This window comes from Cygnus atratus, chromosome 21 (assembly GCF_013377495.2).
Source record: "Cygnus atratus isolate AKBS03 ecotype Queensland, Australia chromosome 21, CAtr_DNAZoo_HiC_assembly, whole genome shotgun sequence".
NCBI classification, from domain to species: Eukaryota; Metazoa; Chordata; class Aves; order Anseriformes; family Anatidae; genus Cygnus; species Cygnus atratus.
In genome coordinates, this window is record NC_066382.1 from 2,272,843 (window position 1) to 2,299,869 (window position 27,027).

At 39.9% G+C, this 27,027-nt stretch overlaps 1 protein-coding gene and 1 long non-coding RNA gene across 3 annotated transcripts; one reads left to right on the forward strand and one right to left on the reverse strand.

Moving 5' to 3' along the window:
- The first annotated feature begins 687 nt into the window (after nucleotides 1–687).
- Nucleotides 688–4,197, forward strand: LOC118253442 (uncharacterized). The gene is made up of 3 exons (XR_004780428.2): nucleotides 688–824; nucleotides 1,776–1,873; nucleotides 3,852–4,197. It is a non-coding gene; the product is annotated as an uncharacterized LOC118253442 (long non-coding RNA).
- Nucleotides 4,198–10,683: 6,486 nt separating this feature from the next.
- On the reverse strand, nucleotides 10,684–26,843 carry GABRD (gamma-aminobutyric acid type A receptor subunit delta). 2 transcript variants are annotated; one of them, XM_035557660.2, is made up of 9 exons: nucleotides 26,225–26,843; nucleotides 18,045–18,157; nucleotides 17,419–17,486; nucleotides 16,954–17,174; nucleotides 16,149–16,231; nucleotides 14,278–14,415; nucleotides 13,203–13,355; nucleotides 12,393–12,604; nucleotides 10,684–11,611 (listed from the first exon to the last, which is right to left on the reverse strand). In XM_035557660.2, exons 1-9 carry the CDS (start codon nucleotides 26,290–26,292, stop codon nucleotides 11,312–11,314), a joined length of 1,356 nt encoding a protein of 451 aa, XP_035413553.1. In that variant the 5' UTR covers nucleotides 26,293–26,843; the 3' UTR covers nucleotides 10,684–11,311. The 2 variants fall into 2 exon arrangements, with proteins under 2 accessions (XP_035413553.1, XP_035413552.1); XM_035557659.2 differs by having other exon boundaries at nucleotides 13,203–13,358; nucleotides 26,225–26,820.
- Nucleotides 26,844–27,027: the final 184 nt, after the last annotated feature.

Sequence of the window (27,027 nt, forward strand, 5' to 3'; positions counted from 1 at the left end):
TATCAATTTTTAACCTGAATGAATAGTGTATCCAGTGTTAATTTTAACTCAGTGGAAACTGTCAATGTAATTTTTTTCCTCTTTCTTCTTTCAGATTTCCTCTGCTTTAAATGGAAACTGATATGTAAGATATGTCTACAAAGATATTTTCAGAGCAAGCTAGACTTTGATCTCCTTGTCATGTCAGTTTGATGACTTCAGCTTGTTGGACTGGGAGATAAAAGGTAGCAGAGTTCTTCAGAACTGCGATTTTGGCACTTTGTGTGTTTTATTGGTTTTTGTTTGTTTTTTGTTTTTCTCTAGCACAGCTTACTCAGGTTAAAATACCAGGTGCATTTTCAGTGCTTGAGGAAAGTCTTAACCGTATGTTTTTTACATCTTGCAGAGATTTTGTAGCTGATCACCTAGTACTAATGTTAATTTAAAAATCTATTCTAGTTGCAAGACTATTTAAGCACTTCAATTTTTTAGTAGATTGCTTTCCACTTCTGGGCAGATGGCATTTTTTGGAGAGGATGTCAGCTTTCCTCTGTGCATTAGCTAACAAGGTTGTAACTGGTTTGAAAATGCAACATATTGTATGATCATTGTTTCAGGCATATTGCTTTTAAAACGCCATTATCTTCTGTTGGCCTAGAACTGTAAATCCTGAATGTACTCCTGAGCTTGTTTGTTTGCTTTTTCAGATGGCAGACCATTGCATTTTTATCTTCTACTGAATCATCCTCAGCTTAATAAAAAGTCATGCTGTTGCTGTTCACTACACACAAACTTGAACACCTGTTGATATCCTTATTAACGCGGCTATTTTAAGGGTCTTACAGGTAATTTCATTTTATTTTATTTCATATTATTTCATTTTATATTCATTATTTCATTGTGCCAGTGTTTGTGACAGTATATCTGAAGCCTGTATTTAAGAATGTATGTCTGGATATTTCCAGCAGATGGCAAGATATGCCCAGGCAACTTGTCTGGGAAACACAGCTGAATACACAGTGCTTGTAAGTGGTAGTTCTTTATTTTAATGCTATAGGCTCTTAAGAACTGTTCTTTTAAAAATTAGCTTAAAGTGAATACAAATTATTTGAAGTTAATTATAGCATTACTCTAAAGCGCTGCTTCAGGCATAGATATTTGTATTAATGCCTATAAATCTTGCTCCACTACAAGGTTTTTCTATCTGTATTTTCCTTTTTAAAGTTTTAAGAAACACTTGCTGTTTAATGGCTTTGGAAACTCTTAGGCTAGGCAGTACAGCTGTTTTAGTGGCTCTAACAAGAATGTAGTAAATTTCCTTATAATGATCCAGTATTCTTTTTACTTCAGTGTCTTGAAAGAAACAAGCTGCAGTTGCATAGGAAAGTTGTGCAGCAGAGATATATGTGCCTTTCTGTCTTGGGCCGTTATTCAGAGAATGTTTTGTCCTGCATATCTCTGTGTATATATATGCAGATGCGTATATGCATATATATGAGTGTTTATGTATATGTAATTCCCTTTATTTTAATAGATCTACTCATATACTTACAAAATGAAGCACATATACACCTCACTGAATCCACAGAATGAAATTAAAATAGTTTATTCCAGGGTTCACATAAAGAAAGTAATGCCTTTTAACCTTTTCTGTAAAAGGAATAATATTCTAAAATCTCTCAGAGCATTTTCTCTACACGCAGCACTCAAAAGAAACAACTAATTGTCAAATAACATTTTTATGTACTACAACCAGGAGGAAAAATTAAAAATGTGCTTTTTTAAATTGTTTTTAGCTCACAGGGAACTGTTTTCTCATCAAGTTGGACTCAGCATAACCAAGAGACAAACATGAGTTTTCTCTCATCTTCTTCATTCATCCTGCCTAAAATCTGTAAGTAACATGGTATTGGAAGAAGTAATATGGTTTTGGAAGGTTGCTGTTGCATCTGAAATGTATTGCATATATTGAATGTTATTGGTTTTTAGCTCCTGTGCTATTATTTCCACTGTGCATATGCCTCTTCCTGATCTATCGATAGATACATTTGTCTAATGAAAATGCAATTCAGGTCTTACAGATATCTCTGACCTTCCTTCGCAAACAATCTCATCAGTTCTTTTTCACATTTTGATGTACAAACCTGTTTGAGTTTTGCAAACCTGCTTGTGCTTTGCATTAACCCCTTGTTCTGCCAGCTACGGCTGCTGCAGAAAGGAAAAAAGGGAGCATCCTAATGCTTACTCATTCGTATTGTGTGCTTCCTCTTGTATAAGTTGGAATTGTGAACATAAGAACAGATACAGAAAAAAAAAAAGGTCTGTGAATCCAGGCTACAACCAAAGGGAGAGAGATTTAAAGGTGTTGGGTGTTTTGGCTGCATAAAAGAAAGTTTGGCCAATTTATAGCCATTAAAAGAATGTTTTTTCTTAGTAGAATGCACGCAGTAAGCCATGTTTCATAGTTCAGTAGCTGAAGGCTCATGCAGCTGGGCTAGTGAAGGAATACAGTGGCTTATTCTTATGAACAGTACTTTTGGTCAATACAGGTAAAGAGATTTTCATGTTGAAATGATTGTTCTTCACTTTCAAGTCTTAATTATACATAAATTTAGAAAGTCTGTTTGATAACTGTTACCATCGTGTATCCCAGATCCTAAAGGGGAAAAAGCTCAGCTCTTGAACCCAGTGGGGATTCCTGAGTTGAATATTAAAGGAGAATTGCAGGTTTCTGAGAGAAACACTCCAGGTCTGCTGGATGCCTTGTGAGTGGGAGGCAAAGGCGCTATTTAACTGGAAGCATAACATAAATTGATAATCCTGTGTTAGGAGGCTCTTGGTTTACTATCACTGCCAGTTGATCTGCCTCATCTCCAGAGCATTCTCTCTGGTTTACAGAAAGCTGCTTTTGAAAGAAATATATCCATTTAGAAACAAAGATCAAAGGATACATATTTGTTATGGTTCCTTTTATTTCACAGGTGATGAATTCAGGAGAGCTGAACACACTATCTGTGTAGTTTGGGGGCTATTAGTGCTCTGTTGGTTTACTTCTGCCATTTCTACTGGGTATAAGAAACAAGGAGAAGAAGCTCTCTGAGTTAATTCTGATAGTTAAATGAACACATAAAGTTGTGCAATTAATTAGCAAGTGACTCAGCTAGGTCCTTTAATGCTTAAATGACTAAAACTATTGGGAATGTTCCGACTATTAAACATTCTTAAAGAATCATTGCTCTGTGTGGACTCATCATAGATGATGTACAAAGTTCTTATAAATTTAGGCAAAGACCCAGAGTTGTAGGGTTTTAAACCCGATGACTGGGTGGCAGGACCTGTGGGTTTTTCTACATTAGCCTTGCTGAAATTAATTTGTTTGTTTTTTAAATGGTTCCATCCACAAGTACTTGTATATTGCTGACAAGGTTGACAAAAAAAAAAATCCCTCTCCTTTTCTCTCCCATAAATATTTGAATTTAGACATAATTATGATAAATAGTTCTTAAAGACAGTTATTGAAAAAAATAGGCCAATTAATACTACTTTTACCTTAATAAAAGGAGAAGACAGTTGTCCCATTTTTACTTGAACTAGTGACTTAAGATCTTCAGATATTTTAGGATCTGTCAGCTTTCCAAGGTTTTAAAGATTTATAGGGATTAGAACTGATGATTTCAGACTATGAACAAAACAACAGATAAAAGGAAAGAGAAAGCTATTATCTTCAAACATACGTGAAATGTGCGTAACCAGTTCTGTGTCACTCTAGAATGAAAATGCATCTCCACAGAATTTCTTCTCTGACAAACCAAACCAGCAGCATATGCAGACATGCAGATTTCTCTTCAGCCTCGTTTCTCTCTTTTTCCCAGGAAAGAGACAAGCTATTTTTTCTATTGAAGTAATGGCATTGAAATCACTGGATCCAGTGGGAGCAAGTATGGGCCAAATGCGTCTGAGTTTGGATTAAAAAAAATATAAGTCAAATCATTAATATGTTTTAACATACTCTGGAGTAAAGCATATATCCTACATACCATCAGAAATCACCATGGTAGTTCCTTACTGATTTCCTTGCTGGGTTGCATATTAGTGGTTTTCTAGCCTGTCTTAATATAGAGAAAATGAATAATGTTTCAAGACTATTTTAAGACAACACGTCCTTTATTTGTGGTTTTTATGGAAGATAGAAGCACCCAGAAGCTAATTTACTTTTGTTGGCACCACATTAGCCTGGAGGATAAAGGAGAATTCTATGCGTAGCCCAAGCTACACACATTTAAAAACACAAAACCAAACCTCTATGCTTCTGTGTATTTTTCCAGGATATTTAAGCAACCTGTCCTGTGAAAACACATTTTTTGCCCATTTTCCTTTTGTGTATGTACATCAGCAGACAATACGCTGGAAACCATAGAGACTCCTTTTTTCTTGCTGCATAACCTGATCCTAATCCTTTAGAAAGCAATGATTCCACTTCTGAAAGGTAACAGTGAAAGAAACTGGAGAAGAAAGGAAACTGATGTTTCTGCAACTGAAGACATGTAACTGTCATTTCAGAGGATGGAAGAAAATGGTGAAAATTTTTAACAAAAAAGGACAACCCTGGGGGTCAAGTATTCACCTTGGATTCTCGAGTATCTTAATTTTATTGCTTTCCCTTAACCGGACTTAATTACACTTCTCTGAATTCTCATTATTCTCAGCTAGCATTGAGTTTGAATGAAACGCAGGCATTCTTAATTCAAAATATTCCAAATCCTGAAAGTGCCTGATGAGACCTTCACTAAGCATAAACAAAAACACCACTGGTGCAATCTGAAGATACTCATAACCAACATATTAAATGTTTCTTCTTTATAAAGTATAGGTTCAATTGTAAAATACTATATGCACTGTAGTTTATAAACAATATGTAGAATCCTCCTGGCTTTTACATGTGGAATCTCATCTATGTATATATATTAGTTGCACACACACCCTGGAAAGATGAGGGTAGGATAATCCTAAATAGATGCCTATAAAAATGTGGTAAGTTTAAGAGGTACAGAAATAGATCTTTTGTGTTTGGCTAACTCTAAAAGAAATGTAACAATAAAGGAAGAGCAGTCTGGATGGAGTATGGTGCCAGATGTTTTACAGATTACGTTGTATTTCATCACTCAATCTTTATTTAGTCTTAAAAGACTGTGGTAGTTCTAATACTGGAATAGCCCAATGGCCTATATGTTGGCTTGCTACGTCCTTGTGTGTTCCACACGTTTCCCCCTTAAAGCTGGTCACTTTTTTTTTATAGTTTAAAGAAAAACATCCTCTTCACCCCCATCTAGTAACCCCATGCATGAATATTCAGGGCTTTGTGATATTTGTTCTAGCAAAGGTAATTCCCAGTGCCCTTCTTTTTTTCCAATTACTTATCCAGTAAGCAACTAATGCAAGCCTGTACTTGTTAGCAACTTACGTTACCCAGTGGCTATGTTAAAGGTGTTTGGGCCAAAATTATGATCTTCAGAAGAAGTTGTTTAGGAGCGTGGAGATTTTTTGAAGAATGCTGTAAACTGCCTTTTTGTCTTTATTGCATATACATAGTTACACAGCGTGCAGTGCAAGAGAAAGAAATGGGAAGAGAGTGTGTGTTTGTGTGGGAATGTGCTGGTCAATTTATGAAATTACTGCAGGGTTGAATCTCTTTAAGGTAATAATATCTGGAAGGTACAAAGTTTTGTACATTGAGACTTAAAAGTTCTGTATGGATTTGTGTTTTTCATACATGCATAAAGAGATTAGAGTGGTCTTGCCTAATATGTCTAGTGTCAAAGAGAATTAAAATTGTCACTCTTTTCCAAAGTATGACATACTTTTCAAGACCTACGAATATAAAAACATTTTTCTTTGCTTTGTAATAGTGTCTGACTTTACCCCACTTGAGAACACAGAGAACATTGTAAGTGCCAAGCATTCCTGATCTCAGTAGGAGACGCACATGGTCCATGACAGACGTTATAGCGAGAGAGATAGGATTCTGGGCTAGAGAGGTCTTTGGTTCAGCAGAATTAGTCCGTCCCACACATTGGTTGGTCCTAGATCTAGAATGATCACAAGAGTTCTGAGATAGCTCAGCGATCAGGGCTATTTGGATGGCTTGTTTTGGACCAGCATTTTGCTGAGCAGTGAACTCCATTAACAGCTGATTAGTTCTGTTGGTGCTATATTTTCTGACAGACTGGGCTTGACTGTCTTCTCAGATTTGTTTTTGCTGTGCACGAGTTAGTAGAAGGAATAGGCACGATGGAAAGCTGGTGTAAGGAGAGAACAGATCCCTAATGCATTATGTAACGATGAGCTTAGGTCTTCAAATTCATTTCATTTAAGACACTAGCTATAAAGGCAGAAAGACAGTGTCATGCATTTCAGCTACCAAATCCATCCACATAGATACATTCACTGCCAAATTTTTATTCAGTCTTCATCAAGAGGAATTAGCTATATATGTTTGTGACATATACTGGACACAGAATTATTATTACATCAAACAAGCTTTCAACCATGGCAAGTGTTTTGAGCCGCTGTAATAAAGAGGGCATGAGGGGAGTTCCTTTAGATTTTTTTAAAAAGAAAATAAGCTTTGTTATCTATTCTGCTGCGGAGAGAAATATGCAGGGGGTGCTGTTTTCCTCCTAATTGGGAAGTGCTTTCTTAGGTTAATGACTCTGAGTATTTAAAATCAGCAATCGTATTAAGTGTTTGGTTGTACCGACAGTAGAAGCCTCATTGAGTTAAATTGGTTTCGCTACATTATCTGTTGGATTAGCAAACCTGAGAAGAACTATGTGAGAGCTTTAACTTGGATAAATGCTTGCCTTTTTGCCCAGAAACAGGACAGACATATCTGTACATTGACCTTTTAATGGTGCTGTCACTGCAAGCATTGCTTTCCAACAAATCACGCAACGTCTTGCTCTTCATCTTGTGCTTTCTGATTCTTTTCAACCTCTTGAGGCAGCAACAGCTATTTTTTGTAACATAAATACAGTAGTCTGCGTAAGTGCCCCCCAGAAAGCACTCATGAATACAGAATGGTACTTTCTTTTCTGTTGTCAAGGCCAAATTAGAGTTTTATGAACCCTTGGGCACTGAAAAGGCAAAGCTTCATTATGGGATGAAATCTCTGAGGCTATTTTGATTTTCCTTATAATGTCTTTTATCTTTCGGTTCAACAGTTGGAACATCTATTTTGTCTGCTTATAGAAGCTACAATTTCCTTATAATCTACACTTTATTAACACTTCACATTTAGAATGATCACATTAATACATATCCCACTTTCTTTGTCACAGACACACCAGTCCATAGAGCAGTACTCTAGTGTGCTGAAAGGAACACAAATACTCTCAGGTACAGCACAGAAACAATTCCTTCTACGTATTATTTTTTCTTCCTTGACATTAGTACAACCTATTCAAAGCTTGGATAGCCTTCAGTTGATGTCAGATTTAAGTTAAGTATACCATAAAGTTAGAATTGATTAGGGTATTCTCTTTGGATGTTAACACTGCATTATAGCTTTTAAATGAAAACAAAACAAAAAAGACAAAACACTTCCAAAAGTACAGAAGCTTCAGGTTTGTGCAAAACTCCAATCATTACAGAATACTCCCATACTGAAGGTCCTCCTTAGAAGAGTTTGTCTGACTTTCGTATCTCCGGGTTTGATAACACGTTTTTAAAAATGCCACTCTTCACAATGGAGGTGTTTTGTGCTACTCATGCGAGTGCAGTAACGGGAGCTGAAACACCTGTTCTCCTCTCTGAGTCACCTCATTCCTGGAATGGACACAACTGCCATATGTATGCTCACATTCTGGCTTTCTGAAATATTCTGAGATATATATATATATTTTTAGGTGACTGCCTAGCATTCTAGCTTTGGTTTTGGGGTGGTGTTGTTGTTGTTGTTGCTGGTGGTGGCATTTTCTTTGAGGGAACGATTGCTGCCACCTTGTACTTTGATCAATCGCAACCGAGCTGTGCACCTTGAAGATCTGCAATCAAACTGCAGAAAAATTCTTTGAATATATCTTTTGAAGAAGTCAGCAGGGCACGCAGCCTGTGACTGTCTCCCAGATGGAGAAGCAACTAATTTTGTCCAATAACCCCGTGTGATTAACTCACTTGGCTTCAGGGTAAGGAGTGATGTCAGGTGCACAATTACAAACTATTACTGCTGAAATAATTAGATTAGACATTGCCTTTATAATATATGCAGCCGCCTTCTCACTAATTACTCTAAATAACCAGCCATTGTACTCTAGAGGGACCAGGTCGCTGCTGTTTTCACTGTTTTTCAATAACTTCAATCCCAGAATCGTGGATTACTTTCTTATGATTTACATTCCTCAGGAAGTTGCTACAAGTATTTCCTCTGCTGGATTTAGCCAACAATTTCACTTGTAGCAGTAGTTCCTGACCCCAAAAGGCAATGAATTAAGCTAATAGCTAGACAAACCCGCAGGATACAAAAAGGTCAGACTCTGCATTCACAGCAGTAGTTATCTACTGGTATTAAAAAAGGATTATTTCTGATTTATGCAAGTATAATAGAGGAGTAAAGCACTACGACCTTTCTAAAGCATGCTGTTGCGATATGGTTCAAAGTGCTGAGTAGAATGTTTCAGATGTGCCTATCACATTGCCTTGCCTACGAAAGTGCACAGTTAAGCTTCCTTTGCTTCGGAGACCAAACAAATAGGTCAGGTGTAAATTGAAACAGCTCAGTTCCAGTGGAAAGGAGGCGTAGACAGGGGAGGCAAGATAAGTCAAGGACTTGACCCGTGATCATGGAAAAAGCAACAGCTTAGTAAGGAGAAGCCATTATAAAATCATGCTTCTGCTGTTTGCGTCCCACTCTCTACTTAATCATAAACCAGTAAGAATGATTGAGAAGAGAACAGAAGGGGTTGCAGCTCCGGCTGTTGAATTTCATTTGGAAGAAAGGGATCTCGACCAAAAATGAACTTAGAAAACAAAATGGTGCATTTCTGTAATTTAACATTTCAACATCCAGAACAGAAAAAATAAAATAGAAGGATGATAAGCTGAGGGAAGAATAGAACCCTGATCACCTTAATTCATTAAAGCTTTCTGGATAAGATGAAAATTGGGTATACCTCGCCTTAACTCAGTATGTGAGACTCAGTGACTATGGTAAATAGCACCACACAAGTACTGTTGGGATGCACCTACCTAGTTGGAGGATAACAGTTTCTGTGTCTCCTGAAAGGTTTTTTTCTTCCGTAAAACTCAAAGATTTAGGAAAGAACTCAGTATGGTTATATATCAGTTCTGCAGATGATGCAGTGAAATGACTTAAGTAAGGTTCCCAACAAGCCAGTGGCCAGAGCTTGGAGCAGAATCCAAGTGTCTCAGACCAGGGCTAGACTGGTAAGAACTTTGTGGAAGAAGGATAGCTTGATGTCAGTTTGTGCCTTCCAGCACACAGTTGGCAGAAAGTTTTTCCATTATAGCAGAAACTAACAATCCTAACGGTGAACCTAAGCCTGACTTACGATGGGAGCATATTTTCTATTACAGCTCAGTTCAGGATCATTAATTTTTTTTCAGAGCATTCTCTTTACTTCAGTGATGTTGAACAAATCTCATTTTAAGTTATAAATCTGTGTTAAAATCCTCTTTCAGTTCTGGTCATGTGAAATTCGACCACATGTCACAAATACATGTAAGGCAGGAGGAATGAGCGCACTGCGCTGTGATCAAACGCTTGTTTCCTCCTCAATGCAATTGCAACTATTGCTCAGCAGCCACTGCATTCAAGATACCCATCTTCAAAGCCCAGTACAGCTCTTCTCGTATCTACATCTTTTATCTTGTTTAATCTTGCACCTCCCCATGCTCCCTTCTTTCAGCCACTGCCTTAGTTTCTCCCTCCTACCCTCCCTCTCTAGTTTCGTGTGTTCTGTTGTGTCAATCCCTACATTTGAAACAACCTTTTTCAAAGCATCAAAATCCTCAAAAATACATTTTCCTTATGAAGTGTCTTATATCGGTTTCCTATACTGAAAATATTTTGGTTGTTTTAATCCATATCCCAGTATATTTACTGTGTTGGGTTTTTTTTAGAGGTTAATTATGAAGCTTGTATTTGTTATGTATAGTGTGTTCATTTGCTGAGATCACTGGAATTATTTACAGAACAAAGGGTTACTTTGCATGAGTTAGGTGACTTGATCTAGTCTTGCATTAAGGAGCGTGTATGAGTACCCATAAATTTCATTGTCAAGTAATATGAAGAGGCCTAACATAGTATATTAGGTCAGCCTCTGAATAGAAATGGCAAAAATATTCAAAGCGACTGAGTAACTTGAAGCTGTTTATGACGTTTTTGAACTTTACTCAGCTACTTAGGGCCAGATGCAAAAAGGAGATTTTCAGAGGCGCATACAGCAGACTGTCCCTGGAAACTGACAGCAAATTCTCAAGTCCTTCCCGAAATCAGAGTCTGAGTTCTTTCATTACCAAGCGCCTTTGAAATTCTCCGCAATCCAACATAGAAAGCCTGTGTTTCTAAACCACTTTTGTCTATTTTGGGGCATATTAAGGTAATAAACGTTACTTTGTTTAAGTGTTTAAACTTTCATTAGCTTAGATCTGAAATGTAATGCAATCATTATCAACAATTCTCTAGAATTCCATGTAGTATATTTTATTTCATGCTGTGACTAAGAGCATTTAAACGTTTTCAATACTTGTATCCAAGACAAATAATAATTCAAGAAGAATCCTCCACTCACCTCTATTCCCTTTTTACTTTGATCATGAGATTTTTATGATTAAAATCTCCAACTTTACCACTAATGTTAAACCTGGACCATCTCCCAGAAAGCAAGATGCAGAAAATCACTTGTGTGGAAGTGAGGAATTAGCTGTTCCATTAAGAAAAAGGAAATGCTCTAAGTGTGAAAAGCTAAACCTTCATTACTACTTATCAACTCTTCAGGTGGAGGAAAACCATGGTAATTTAAGATTTAAACATTTTCTGCAAATATATACATATTAAAAACTGTCTCACGGCAAGAGAGGAAACAAAAGGAGCTGGGACTGTTTGGGAGAGTACAGTTATTAATGTATCAAATCAGATCAGTAACAAATTGTTCCTCTTGCTGCTTTTAGTAGGAATTGATTGTAGGAGTTTCTTGACTAGAAGTGTCTCAAGCTCATCAGAAAATATTTTGAGAAGAGATAGAACAATACAGTTTCAGCAAGGACTTTTCAGTGTGTAGGTATTGTTCAATTTGTAGCTCTTCATATAGTTTTTTTACATTGTGTAGGCAACCCAGTATATAACATTGACTGCTGCAAAGGCTGCTGGAAACACTGCTCTGGCGTATATGTCAATGGTATCAGCATCAATGGGCTTAAAGAGGGACTTCAGACCACTCTTTCTATCCAGTTTCATTTCTTGCCGCAGTTTTGTCTCTCCAGTTTCTATTTCTATTGTGCCGTATGATCCGGGCAGACTTCTGGGAATGCGGTGGTGCCTGTTGGAAATGGCCAGTTCCTGGTGCACACCAGCTATGGAAAGGGAAAACAGAACGATGGCATTCTTCACGTTTACCTGCAAAGGAAAGAGGAGAACCTGTAACAGTAAGTTATAACGCAAAGGTATTTCATCCAAGCTAGACACCACTGAGACAGCATGTTGAGGCACTCCTGACTGCGTATTGACTGAGAGATGAAAGTTATCCCATTGTGTGGCCAAAGCCAGCAGGCAGTTTACAGGCTCTTGTCAAAGCCAAGAGAATGTGGAAGTGGGACAGAAAATGAACGTTGATCAGTCATATCTGCTACAGCTTCCTAAAACAAAGTAATAATAATAAGACTACAAGTCTACTTTTCTGTTTTGCTGACGGTATTTTATTATGCTGTAGAAGACCTAAAAGAGCCTTAGCAGAAGAAACTACGAAATAATATGTTTTGATAAAAGGCTTTTCTTCCCCATCTTGTATAATAGTGTCATATTGATATTGCCCGACCCTACAGGAGTAACTCTAGGTTACCTTAACTTACACTGAGGACTGGACAAATATCAAAGGCTCTAAATGTATTCTCCAAGTATAAGATGTAAAAATTTGGCTCAAGACATACTTTGCATCTCTTCTTACTCATTCTCTCTTATTCTCCATTTCCTATCTTAAATACAGCAACAAATCATGTAAGAATATGTTGCATTTAGTGTAATGCTAACCATGCTGCATGGGAAAATTAACAACTGCTTTTAGCTGCTTGCTATATTAACATAACAGAAGTGTTAAGCAAGAAATCTTCCAAAGAAGACAAAGGTTGTAATGCAGAGCCACTGCTTTTGCAAATCTTTTTACAGTATTTGGCTTACTGACCTCTCCACTCTGCCTTCTTGCCTTGAGCTTGTTCTTTTGCTTTTTCATGTAGTCAGCATTGAAATGTGCAAATGCATATTCTACAAGTGCAGCGAAGACAAACACGTAGCATATCCAGAAGTAAACATCAAGCGCCTTGATGGCAGATGCTCGTGGAAGTGAAGAACGGGCACTGACCATCAGCGTAGTCATAGTAAGAACAGTAGTTATACCTGCAGTGTGGTGTGAGAAAGTTCCTTTAGTATACCTGAATAAGCATATTTACTGATCTGAAACTGAGGAATACTTTTCACAGTAGGGGAGACCCTTAATGGTGTGGTTTCTGATTTTCCAAACGGGATTTAAAGAGCTTGTAAAGACTGTGGATTTCTACGACTAACACAGCTTTGAACATCTTATCCTTGTTTTTGCTCTAGTTCTGGACAAACAAAGCAAGAAGATTTAACTCTCAAAAACGTTTGGATCTGGACTTGCAAACCTTACTCAGACAAACGGGTTAATAAGCTCTAGGAACACTTTTGTCACAGCTCCAGTTCCTTCAAATCAATTATTTCATACAACTGCCTTACACTCACTACTGCTTTTAACCATCTTTAGATGTCTGTGTTCTTTATTGAGGCAACTGCTCTGATAGCATGACAGAAATCAAAGCACGAAAGAAATATTTTAAAGGACACTCCCTTCTGCAAATTTTAACACAGCGTTCATAAGTGCACCTTAATGGAAAATGAGTTATATTAGAAAGCATAACTGTATAATTACAATTTCAGCATACCCTTCCCTGTTAATTCCCCAAACTATCTGCTTTACCTAATGACACTCTGGCAGGCACAGCTGACTGGCTGATCCAGAAGGATACCCACGACATGGCCACTAGTAAGATAGAAGGAACGTAAGACTGAATGATGTAAACTCCTCGATTTCGCCGAAGGTGGAAGTGGAGACTGAGCCTGGGAAACTGACCTGCTGATAAAAAGAGCAGACAAAGAAAGATTTTGACTGTGTAAATTGCAGTTAAACTGGTATTTAAAATAATATTTCCTATAATGATGCAGAGCGACATTCTTAAACAAAATTATTTTGGCTAGGGATCACAAAAAGCTTTTATGAATCTTTTCCAATTAGTCCTCATAAACCCTGCACGAGGTAGTGCGGTTCTCATCAGCACAGTTAGCTAAGAATAGGTCAAACGATTTGTCTCAGGTCATATCAATGCCAGATCTGAAAATAAAATCATGAGTCTTCTCGAATAACAGTATTGCTTCAAAATGTGTACTGTCTTATCATCTGCTGTAGAAAGTCCTCCAGATACTAAATTTAGATTTTTTAAAAGGCCAAGTTAATTTCAAACTCAAAAAAGAGCTTAGAGGAGATGTGCAGCATAAATGAGGATCTGAATACATGAAAGAGGATGAAAAATCAGCAGGAAAGAAATGACTCCAATCTTTTACAAACATTGCAATAAAGCCAGTGATACGCATACACACCACTGACTTCTACTGGATAGAATTAGAATGATCTGACTGTACGTCATAAGCCTCATAACATCAGGGCTAATGGAAATTTTTCTTTATCCGAAGTTGCAAATTAGGTCAGGAAAATGTGAGCTATACCTCAAGTGTTTTTTGTCAAGTGCTGTCTGGCTATTCCATGCATTATTTTATCAAGCAAATAGAGCTAAAGGACATAATATGCTACAGTGGCTACCTGAAAGCAAAAGGTTAGCGATTTTTGCAAGTATGAGCAAAAAAAAAATTATCAGGAACCTGACAGATTATTTAAATTAGTTACTGAAGAGGAGGGATTTTCTATTATACATATAGGAGGTTTCCCCATGCAGGAAAAGATTCACTACTGTCCCTGAATCGAAGACTGATCCTGTTACCAGATTTGAAGTTCATCATTTCTGTTGTGAACTGGTAATTGGTGATTGTGAACTGAGCAAGCTGCAGCTTATCCAGCCCATGGATTTCATCCTGGTTTTCTGACCAGTGGTAGACAATGTCCTCTGAAGAATAGCCATCTGCCAAAAGAAAGTTGAATAAATACGAAGCTTGGGGAAGAAATTAAGAACCTAGGAGGCTCATTGTGGAAGTCTTGTAGTTCCTTTGCTACACTGATTTTCATTGGTCCCAATGCAAACATACTGTGATTCAGTCTAGATAATTCACTATCCTGGCAACCCCAGTGTTTCCAGGATCCCATCAAGAGTAGCTTTCCTATAGGGAGAATAATCCAAGTTGATTCACACTGACTAACACTATGTGGTATGGCACAGTGCGCTTCAGTGTCGTGAGAAATATTCCAACTCTCTCAAAAAGCTCCTTTGCATACAGGATGCGAGATTCTTGCAAGTTTGGTAAGAAAAATGGTGTGTAGAGAACAGAAAATCAAATTAGTGCATCCAGTTAGAGAAAAGATTGTAACACAGACCCGCGTCCATTCTGAGATGCAGAAGCTAGGTTGACAATCACCATGTATATCAACCTATAATTATTGCAGTTTAGTATGGGTGGCAGCTGGCAAATAACTGCTAGGGAGAGGTGCATGGTACCAGGGACATGAGAGAAGGGTGGGAGATGCAAGAATGGATTTATGTAACATGCAAATCCATAGGAAATCAATGTCTGCTAGTTGTGGTTTTTGTTAATGCACAACTTGCTACTAAACCATTCATTGGTTTAAAGAGGCTTTATTTCTACTTTTTTGTTGAAATCAAAATCCTCAAATTCAATTAAAAAATTCAACCACCACCAAAATTCCCTGCAGAACTTGCTGGGAGAGAGAATTGATCACTGCTTCACTGTCTGCTGCCTCTGCATTTGGTGATTACATAAGTGAAACTGTAGATTGCTATTTTTGACAGGATAGAATGGTATTGTGGTTAATTGCCTAGCAAACAAAGTCCGTGCTAAAAAAGAAGAGAAACTTGCATCAAAGGCTCATGCTTCTGGTCAGAAATTGCTGTTCGCAAATCTCTGGAACTCCCAGGACCTCTGAGCCCAGATCCAGAGGACTCCCAGTCTTCCAGACTCAATATAAAAATCGCAACAGGACAAATTCATTGCTAGTAATTGGGTGGCCCCTGCTTGTGTAAGTGAATTTCATTCAAAAGTGTTAATGCTCATGGGAATAACATGCCGATCATAGATAAAATACAGGTTGGACAAAATATAAATTAATTCTTCACTCACCTTTCTGAGTGTAAATGAATTTAAGCCAATCTCTGCAGTATTCTGATTGATTTTGGTGTAACATGCAAGAATGCCTAGGCAAACTAAATGGCTATGCAAGAGTTAGTCACAATCTCATTCATTAGAAACAGAATTCTTTCTTTTCCCTATTTTCTCACAAAGGAAAAATAGCACACCAAATTTTGCCTGTGGGCTTCCTTACTTCTTCTCACTGGATTTGATGGAAACCTCAGTAATGCTACTGAAAAGACTGTCGCAGTTTTTCTAGGTTTTACATCAAGCACGAAGTTCCAGACATTTATCATCAGCAGGACTGTAGGTTGTTCTTCTTAACTGAATTAAATCCTACAGTTTTGCATCAGAACAGAGCTGAACCAGCATTGAAACTTCCACAGTCTAATGCCCAACAGAGAATGAAGGGATTCATGTTTGTACCCTTTATTTGTAAATCCTAAGTGCCCCTTACATTTCAGTGACTAAAATCACTCCAGCGAGCTAAGTACCATATATGCAGGCTTTAAGCAACATGTAGGTTATATGAAACACTGTACTCAGCCCTTACAGCTCTCCAAATCCAACATGCATTCTTGCTCATCCATTGGGTACTTGGAAAGGTCCATGTCGCAGGCCACCGTTGAGGTAATCCTGTCCCAAGCAAAATGAACAGCAGTTAGTTGCACTCAGAGCTGGCGACTTTATTTTTTTCTCAGAACCCAAAGACTAAATGGAAAACTCCGAAAACCTTAATAATACTATTACAACACACTATTTTCAAAATTCATAGGGCTATTTTCTTTGCTAAGCATGTGGGAAACCCAAAGATTGGGAGGGGAGAGAGAGCTGAAAAGTCAAATGACTTGTCTAATGGCAGAGTCAAGTCCGTGTGCTGATAAAAGGACTTTTCTGAGCCAAAATTGGTCCCTTCCACTGTCCCAGAGATCATTACCAATACCGTAAGGATGGCTCTGGACCTTCTGCTTTCTCTGTTCCTAAGACGGAGAAGCTAAACCTAAATCAGACTCATAGTTCCCATGGAAAACAGCGAGAAAGTGGAGAACAGAATCTTTGTTTTGCACTCAGCATCTCCCTCCCTGGTGCCCGAATAGTTATGAGAAGCTTCTTTATCATTTTGAAAAGTGATTAGTGGTTACTCAGCAGAAAATCTGGTAGTGTTGCTGAGGATACATTTCTGGCAGTGTAATCCTTGTAAAGCAAAGGGATCTCTCAATAGGATTGACCAGAACTTGGTTTTGCTTTGAATTAATGGTTATTTTACGAAATTATTGTGGGAAAAATGAGTGATTACTTTGAAGTCTATTCAAAAAGTTAACACATGACCGATTACACTTGCACCCTCTCTTGCTCACCTTATGCTGTATAAAATGACCCCATCTGGCTGGAGCCTGATAAGTTTGTTTTCCACAGTCACATCATGGAACCAGGCAGACTTGGCATTTACTATGAAAGTGTCTGGCAGCCAGAGCTTGTCCACAAACCGGCTGTCTAAGCCCAGAGTTTCATTGGTGTGGTTGTAAGACAGACGCTCATCTCGCCAGCTCTGGTGCAAAAATACCGTCATGGTATATTCCTACGAGAAGAGAAATCCCAATCAACAAGTGGTGCTAAACAAACATGATGATGCCTTGGGAGGTGGTCAAAAATCATTGGATTGGTTTGGATGTGTCCTAGCTGTTTCCTGTGCACAGAAGTATTTTATACTCAGCCCATTTTAATTTAAACAATCAATTACCTCTCTATTTAGTTAGCCACCTACACTTTCTGCCATTGCAGTACTTACGTTCACAACTTGGTGAGTTTAACTCGTAACGTACCATGTTCACCTCTGAGATGTGGTCGATGCTGGCTACTTCAATTGCAAGAGCAACGTTAACAGGAGGACCTGAGAAAAAATGTTTGAATGGCATGATTTACATCATCATAGCAAGTTAAATATGTAGACGACTAAAGACTGTTAATTCTTTCATACGGAGTGAATTCATGGAAGTGTTTTCCATGGTAAATTGCACTTTCCAAATGAAATCTGCATTAGAGCAAGAGACTCCCATCTTTAGCAGATTGCGTCCTCAGTTTTCAACAGAACACGTCCCTTCAGTGATGAGGGAAATGAAATACAAGCACAGCTACTGAAACTTATGGAATCTCTTCTGGAAACCACATCCTCTGGTTTAATGACTTCAAGCAATTGCAGAAATTACTGTCACAATACAATCCAAAATTACTTCAACTTAGTTATCAGGGGTCTAAGAACTGTATCAGCGAGACCACTGCATTGCTAGTTGTGTTGTACAGCAGAATGGGCAAGTTGCTGATTGTTACCTTTTCCAGTATCCAAGTACAAGATAACTGCAACTTTTTAATCATGTAGAAAATGAAGTTCTGATAAACATCGGAGGGTAGAAGGATTGCAAGAAATAGAAGACAATTCTCAATGTCTCACCTCCAATCCCAGGCCTGAAATTCCGTGCATACCCTTTCATCAAATCGTCTAGGTTGGGTAACCAGGATATTTCGATGTTGGAGCCTATGTAATCTCCAATGTCAGTCATAGCTCTAGGTAAAGAGAGTAAATAACTTTTAAAACTTGCCTTTGTTTACAGACATAAAAATAACAGAAAATTGAAGACATTGCCTCTTTTACTCTAGAGACCACCAACAGTGTAATCAGCTAAGCATGACTGGCAGTTTAGTGGAACAATACTGTATACAGATGGGAAGACCATTTCAGATGTTTCTGTTTAAATCAAAACATATTTCAGGCAAGAACACCACCTCTTTCTGAGATAAAAGCACACACTTTTTTTTCTTAAAAAAAAAAGTTTAGAAATGTAAAGAAAGCATAAGAAAAAGCAAGATACTTTGTATACTGCATGAAATGCATGTGTGGATGCTGAAATGCAGCTACCTGGGTAGCAGGACACAGCAGCTGTGACAGCTCCTAGTACCACTATGGAACAGCTGAGAACAAGAAGGGACGTATATCTTCAAATGTGATGTGCACGGTCTGCAGCAGCGAGCTGTCTGTCACACCAACACATCTCTGTCCCACTCCACCTTACTCCAGGTGCCCCAGAGCTCTGGGCACAGTGGGACAGTTCCATCATTCCGGGAGGCGCCCAGCTTCTGCTGTTTTCCCCTTGCCAGCATCAGGCAGCATGGGTGTTTGGCCTTATGTCCTCGGGTCAGGAGTGTGGGATGCTGCAATGCACACAGCCTTCTGCAGTCACTCTTGGAACACGAGTGGTCCACCAGCAGTCAGTAGGCTTTGCTGGGGAGGTGGTGTGCTGCTGCCAGATCTGTGCAGCATGCCACAGGCCCCCTCCCAGAAACAAGGCTCCTTCTCTTGGGTGCAAGGCATACGCTTCTTTCTGACCCAGCGATGCTCTCTGAAGATACCAGCACCGTTTTGTGTTGCCTTTCCAACACCTGTCACATACCAGCCCCTCAACCCTCCTGGTAGAAGGAGCTACTCCATAGTCTCTTAGAAGCAAAGTCAAACTCAAATTGTCTTCATTAACTGTTTAAACTGAGCTAGCAGACTTCCTTTGGAGCAGATCTGTGCCTGCTCACATAATCCCTCTTGCCAGCACTGTGATTGACATGACAGGAATAGATAAGGGAAGGACTGTGACAATGTCTACCACAACTATTTGCAAAGAGGAAAATTGCTAGTGGTTCAAAAGAGGCACGTATCTGAATGCAAGTACTATAGCGGAGCTGTCTGAGCACTGTTTTAGCATCTTCCACTGAGGCCAGCAATAAATGTGGCATTTGAGAGATGTATGTCACTAGTAACAGAAGAGAAGCTTGTTAAACACTGACGGAAGACTGCAGAGTAATATACCATAAATATATTCTGCCTTGGTACTTACATAACTTTCTTAGAGTGTTCATGTGACATTGACCCACATAAAGCACGTGTTTTTTCTCTCCAAAATATGCCAGTCCGGGCATTCAGCTTAGCCCATGCAGTCACTGCTAGCACGGTAACAGAGTATCCTACAATAACCAACTCTTCTCACAGGGAACTGAAAGAAAAGTCTTTGATCACCCTGGTGATGAAATTCATGCCCCATGTGTATGGAATCAATTATAAAAGGGAGGAGTTCTGGGATAACAATGTATAAATGTAAGTCCTGAGCAGCTGAGACACTGAAAATTTGCATTAACAGAGTTGTCAAAGCCTAAGTGACCTTAAAGTATAGGGACACGGCTCCACAGTGAAACTTCATTAGCTCAATGCAAAATGTTGAAATTGGGGATATATATTAAACACATTTGTAATGCTGCCTTGCCATAAGCAGATTGCTGTTTGTTCATCTAAAATGACAGTCCCAGACATTTCTCACTTCCCTTTATCTCTTCTGAGTAAGGATCTTGGGAGACTCAGAGCCATATTCTCAGCTATATAAATTGGAATAATGTAATTGATTTAAAGAAAGGCTCTGAAGATTTATAATAGATGTCGATAAAGACTTTTCCTTCTTTATTGCATCCCACCAACCAATCAAACACTTCTTTCTATCAGACTGCCATTTCCTATGTGCTGATCTCTCAGTCTTCCACGTGTCAGTTGTTACTTAAAGAAAATCACTGTTTCATAATACTTGACAAGATCCAAGGGCTAAGCTCTGGCTTTCTTCTGCAAGACCCTCAACCACTGCAGATCAGAAATTCTTTATTTTCTTTTACGTCCACCATCCTATTTCTGGAAATACTAAGGCTGTCAGTTAATGCAGAAAACAAAGAATTATTTAAATTAAGACCTTGGCAGAATAGAGAATGAGACTATCTTTGAAGTGTTTTGTTTAGAAATGTACTCATTTGTAAGATGTAAGTCTCAGCCATAGATTTATAGTGCTATTACTAATCAGTAAAATATATAAACCTCTTTTATAGGCAGATATACCTGAATGAATATACACTATCTGCCAAAAATCTATTCTTTTCAGTTGAAGATGGTGCTTTCTGATTTATCTTGCTAAAACTGCAGCCAAGTTCTTCAAAGTGTTTTTAAAACGATACTCGAGTCAAAAGGTGGCTGCAGTACGGTGGCCTATCTTGCGAGCCTGAGCTGTGAGGGTGGCAGAATGTAGCTTATGCTTCCTCCATACACAATGACAGTGCTAGATACAAGTTGTAAAATTAGAATGCCATGAGTAATCAAGCTGACAAAAATAATAGAAAAAAAATCTGCTGCTCCCCTTTCACATTAGGTATCTCTACATGCGCGCATCAAGAAATCATTCCCAGATAACCGATTTACAATCAGTCACTTGCTGTAAAAGAAATAATGCCATAAGAACTGCCTCAAGCCTCATCTTTTTTTGTTTGAAAAAGCATTTACAGTGTGCAGCAATTATCCTGTGCCAGTAGTCTATTGTAATGGCATTATGGAGAGCCACAGAGCTAAAAGCAAGTTCAGATGACAGAGTTGGGTTAAAAACTGTGGGCTAGAGCTTGCCATGTGTTTTAAGCAGATTACAATCTAGAGGGAGTTTTACTTAAATATCCATGACACAATTAAAAGAATCTTGTTTCTATTATTAATAAAGCCTTAGGGTCAGATCATCAGTGTAACAAATCTGCTGAAGTTAATAGTGCTATATGCACTTTATACCAGTGGGGGTTGTTAAAAGTATTACAGCTGAAATAATTTTATGGCTAGATTAAACATTGTTTATGTTTATACTGCTGGTTCATTTTTAAATTTCTACAAATGGGCAACAAAATTCCTCAGTTACTGCTGTTCTCACTGGCATGGTGTTGGCTGAATGGCTTCTAAATACACAAAGAAAAGCTGGGAACCACCATAACCTACAGTTGCATTTACAGACGGCTATCAGCAAGTTAACAAAAGCTTTTGCTAACATTAGGCTTTTCCAGGAAGATGAATACGGGACTAGAGCATAGCAACAGACACAGGAGTGATGGAGCCAGGGCTGTATGCTTGGGTGTGTGATTCAGCCTGGTGGAAATGCATCCAAGTCCTGCTTGTGTCAGCCTCAAGTGTGCTCCTCAGGTCTAAAGTTATCCCGGGTCCTCCAGCATCGCAGAAATTTCCCATTCCCCTCTTTTTTTTTTTTTTTTCCCCTCAAGAATATTGAGGGGGAAGAAAAATACCAAACTCAAAAATATTCTATTCTATTATTTTTTTTTTATCTGGTCAGAAAGGATGACTTGGAAAGCAGGCCTTCAGCTTCACAGCACTTTACAGACCAGTCTGGGGTAACTCCACTGAGCCAACGCTCCGTACATCACACCCAGTGCTTTCAAGTTACGTGCAGGATGGTGGAAGAATGTCATTAATCCTTGATAAGCAGTAGGGATTATAATGGCCTAAAATATTGTTCATGTGTTTTACCTGAAAAAGCAAGACCAGCATATAAAATACTCATTGGAAGGGATTAGCTTTTTGTAATGTAAGCAGTAAAGATTAAAAGAAAGGAAACTACTATTAGTGGAATTAGCAAGTTTGCTTCCTGATGTAGGCTGCTCTAGAGCTTGTTTTAGTAAGAAAATGAATTTCTAAAATTAAACTATTGATTTGGTAAGTTCAAGGGGCGTAACAGCTCATCAAAAGCTTACCTTTACTTTGCACCAGGCCAGAGCGGGGTGCCTAGATGACCTAACCACAGCATATGCTGTGCACTAATATCTCTCTGGAAATCATTCCCAAATCTGAAGCCGAGAAGGATGTTTTTTTATCTGCGTTCTCACTCTGTACCCATCTCATTTCAAGCAGATATTTCAGAGAATATATTTTCATCCATCCAACTGTGGAGTTTCAGCATTTTGAGAACTTCAACAGAGCTGGTTGTTAACAGTAGAAAACTGATTTCTGCTGTTTAAACTCTGAAAAAAAAATAATTCTCTTGCATAGTAGACAAAGGAAAGATGAAACCACCAGTGATAAACCTAGGAAAACTATGAAGTTCTCTTTGCCTAACAAAGTGGTCCTTGACACAGGTTAGGAAAGCAACTCTAAGCAATGGATCGCGAATGACAGAGCAAAGAAATCCATCTCCTTTAGAGCTCAGTATTGTCGGTTCTAGAATCAAAAGTAGGTGTATCCTAGAATCATTTCTATTCAAGCTGACACCTTTCTCCCAGCTGCTGTGGGACCACGGCATTCTGCTCATGTGGAATGCTCTGGAGGAGAAGCATCGATCAACTCGGACAGCACGTCTCGAAGAGGCTTGTCAGGCAAGTGAGATGTTAGCCTGTCTTCACTGTCTTTGAGAACACTGCTTGAAAATGGTTGCTGGATATTTATCAACATTACTGGAAAAAATCTGCTAAGTCTTTATATTAAACCAATGATAGAGGCAACCTCTATATTCTGTGTGCATAAGTGCACTACAGCAGCTGAGTAAGATACAACATTAGCAATATTATTTTTGCACAGCAGTGCCAAAAGCTCTAGCAGCAGTGCCAAAAGCTCAACAGCATCTCTAAGTTGGTGGCCAATGAGATACCGATTTCAGGTCACACTTGTAGGGAGAGTGTGCTAACCTTTTGACAAATATATACTGCAGTACGATGTGGAAAGCGACTATTGCATCTCCGTTGCTTCTTTAAATCTGCTAGCTTGACTGATTCTATTTGGGGAGGTGACATAGATGCTGTATGAATCTTTTAACCTGGAAGATGGAAATGCCAGTTCAACTGATACTGAGGACTGGGATGGAGTACATTTCCTCTCCTTTGAGATAATCTCTTTTGGGGGCAAAAGTCCCAGATGTCACTGCCAATCAAGAAAACCTTTTCTTGGGAAAAACACAAGGAATATCCAGCAAGGTCAATGAACAATCTGGCCTCTGTCAAGCTCCAGGATTATCCAGGGCAGTGTGTGTATCCTTCCCATCTGCCATTCCGGACTCTTAAGTGAAGCTCACTGTAAATATGCTCTGTATTTTGAAATGTAATTGAAAAAGCATTAAGCTAAATTCATGGCAACCTTTTGAACATCAAAGCCCCATCAAAGCACTAAAACTCGGTGAGTTTTAAACTACAGAAAATAGACCACTCTTTGCATATATTCACGTGTTAAAGCTCCCCCATTTCCATGACTAGAAGTAAAAGACTGAGGGAGATACAGTACAGGAGGACAATTTTATGCAAATGTATAAAAGCCATTTTATATAGTAGAATCTTTAATAGAAATGATACACCTGCTTTTAATTAGAGAATCATTGACATTTTTGTTATTGTGACATCCACAGCATATCAAGCTGATAAAATGGTCTTTGCCCCAAAGAGCTCTCAATCACATAGGTGCCAAATTTCTTGCCAATAATCATTGCCAAAAGCAGACCAAAAAGTACTACTTTTATAGAACTGTTTACATGAAAACAATATTGGCATAAGTAAACTGTGCTGACTTAGGTTGAATTTGGCTCATTCACTTCAGTCAAATAGCACAGAACAGAGAAATTGCATCAAGTACAGCTCTTTTAAGCACCCTCAAAGGGTACTCAAAAATGCCACGAGGAAGCAGGCTGCATATGTTCCTCACTTCTCTCCTCTGCCAAACCTTAGTGTTATTTTAATAGGTTGCTTTCCCTTTGGGACATCTTATGTCATACTACTGAGTTCAGAATTCTCTGAATGTTCCTCTTTTTGGAAATGTTTTTGCTTACACCTGTCAATATACAGGCTGTAGAACTCATGACCGGAGAATTTAGTGGTTTTGGATGGCCTCTGTCATCATAACTATGAATCACGTTACATTTAGAAAGCAAAATCAGAGCAATACAAATGTAGCTATTGGTAGTTTTGCCCATTATTCTAAAACCACAGTATTTTACTAATACTGCTCTTTGTAAAAGCATCTGTTACCAAAAATATCATATTATAGGACTCCAAGAAAGAAAAACAAGAGTTAATGTGCTTCTTGGGCTCTTAGAAGGGGAATTATTTCATAGGTCAAGAGTCATATCTGTGTGAGTAATTTTACTGATGCAAGGGTAAAGTTTTGTTTTAGTTCCATTTCATTAACTCATCAAAAGTACACATGCAAGCAAGCCTACTCAATTTTTACAGGATTAAACAATGTTCTCCCATAGCCATGCTAAATCCTGAATCTTCAGAAAGCTGTGTTGTACTAACCAGGGCAGCTTGCTTTGAGCACTGCATGTCTTACACTTTGGCATGTTTGAAAAACTACTAAGAACCAGGCAGTTTGAATTTCACAAGCTAGAATTCGCCTTTCCTTGCTTTCTGCCATAAGTATATATATTTCTAACAAACAGCTTGTCACTATTGTGCACCTGGAGGAAGAAAGTCAAGTAACTAGGCAATTAATCCAATGACAATTTACCTAAAAAATGGCAGGTTGCACATATCCTGGCAGTTTTTGTGCCTAGACACAGATCTTGAAGGCAGAAGCTGAGAAGACTGATTGTTCCATAACACTCTTTTTAAATTTATGTTTTACTCAAACACTACTTTTTAACCAAAATAGTTAGTGCTAGCCCAAGTGTAGTTAGAGAAACAGGACCACTGAAATTAGGGGCATGATCTTTATGCCCTTTGGTCATAAGCATTATCTTCTCCTCTGCCTTCAGTCTAACACTGGATTGCTTCAGAGCATGAGGGTGGAAGGATCTGGCCCTGGGTAACAGATTCAAGGTCACAGGATAAGTCATTGTGCCAGTCCTGGATAAGAGCAATTGACTTGACACTTCCTTTAATGCAAGATCTTTTTTCTTTCCAGTGGAAAAAAGAGAGCTCACTAATTAATTCCAAAGACTGTGACCGCAATGTTGTGTCTTCCTACGATAATCGCTTTGCCTCTTCTACTCCTCTGAAGTTATTAACAATGTCTATAAAGCAGAAGTAGGAAGACCCCTTTAATATCACAGCCACCTCTGCTCTGGATGATGTGGGCATGTTTTTACATGCAGCAAGTCCTTTTTTACTCCCCCTTCTGTTTTCATTGCATAATCATGGCAAGCTTTCTCCACATCCAGCCTCCAGATCTGTACAGAATATATAGAGAACATAGCTGGTTGCCTAGCTAACACCTCCTGAGTAAATGTGACTGAGGATCACAAACATTTATCTTTGAAATTTATTATTGAAAGAAATGGCTGGTGTTCTTCAAACTTTCTGTAAGATCTTTGCCAGGCCCATCCCCTCATCTCAGGTCCAGGAGCCATCCCGAGCCCGTCACCAAAGGGATGTCAGCGTGGGGTATTGCCAGAGGGATGTCGGTTTGGGGTTTGTCGCTGGGGCAGCCCCAAGCAAGGCTGCTGGGGCAGTGCCCCGCTCCTGCTGGGCTCTGCGGGCGTTTCGTGTTCAAGCGGGCACCCTCCGGGGCTGCTCCGGGGTGTGTGGAGCCACCGCACCCAGGGATCGCCCCCAGCTTCGGGTGGGCGCCTCAGGAAAAGTCCTCCAGCGGCGTCCCGCTGAGAACACCCCTTCCGTTCCCTCAGCTTGGTAGAGCAGCATCCTCACCCGGGGGAAGCAGGGGTCCCTTATCCGGCAGGACCACGGGTCCCCAGCCGGCAGCAGCCGGGGACACAGCACCGGAGCCCGCGGTGCCCGCTCCCCGCCGAGCGCGCTCCCCCTCGGGGCAGCCCTCGCCGCTAAGCCCGAGGAGCGGGTCTGCCTTACCTGATGCACCTGTGCTGCTGGGTGCACAGCAGGACCAAGGCGGGGAAAAGCCAGGTGAGAAATTCCATCTTAGCGCCGGTCGTTAGGCAGCGGCGCACGGCACCCAGCTCCCCCGGCTGTCCGTCGGCACCCCGCGGCTCTCCCGGCGGCTCGGCAGCCCGGGCAGCGCTGCCATCCTCCCTTAAGTTGCTGCCGGCTCCGTCCCGCCGGGGGCAGCCCGGCTCTCCCCGCAGCCTGCCGCCCCAAAACGGCCCCCGAGCTCCCCGGGCTGGTCCCGAGGCGAAGTGGCCCCCCTGAGGCGTCCTGCGCGGCCGGGCGGGCGGCAGGAAAATGGAGGGAGGGCGGCAGCGCGGCCCCGCCACCTCAGCCACCTCAGCTCGCAGCCACCTCAGGCGGCGGGCAGGGGGCTCGGCGCCGCCTTTTCCCCCCTCACACGCACCCCAACGCCGCCCCCGGGGGGCTCGGAGGGGCTCCCCGTTTCCCCCGAGCTCGCAAAGTTGTGCCCGGCCGTCTGCCGTCGCTGAGGGGCCCGAGGCAGGCAGCGGGAGTGGGCGCAGGGAAGTTGGGCGCCGGGGCAGGCTAGCTTTTCTCCTCCGTGTCCGCGCCTTCCTCTTCTCTCCTCCTCCTCCTCCTCTGCCTTTTGCTGCCGCTCAATCCACAACGGCAATTTTAGAAGCAGCCCACGAAGGGAGCGCCGCGGAGGAGACATTTTAAAGAAACTGTAAAGGAAAAGTGGATGTGCAGATACTTAAAGGATGTGCCTGGGGTAAAGTGCTTTATCTTTTCCTGTGGTCGATTTTATT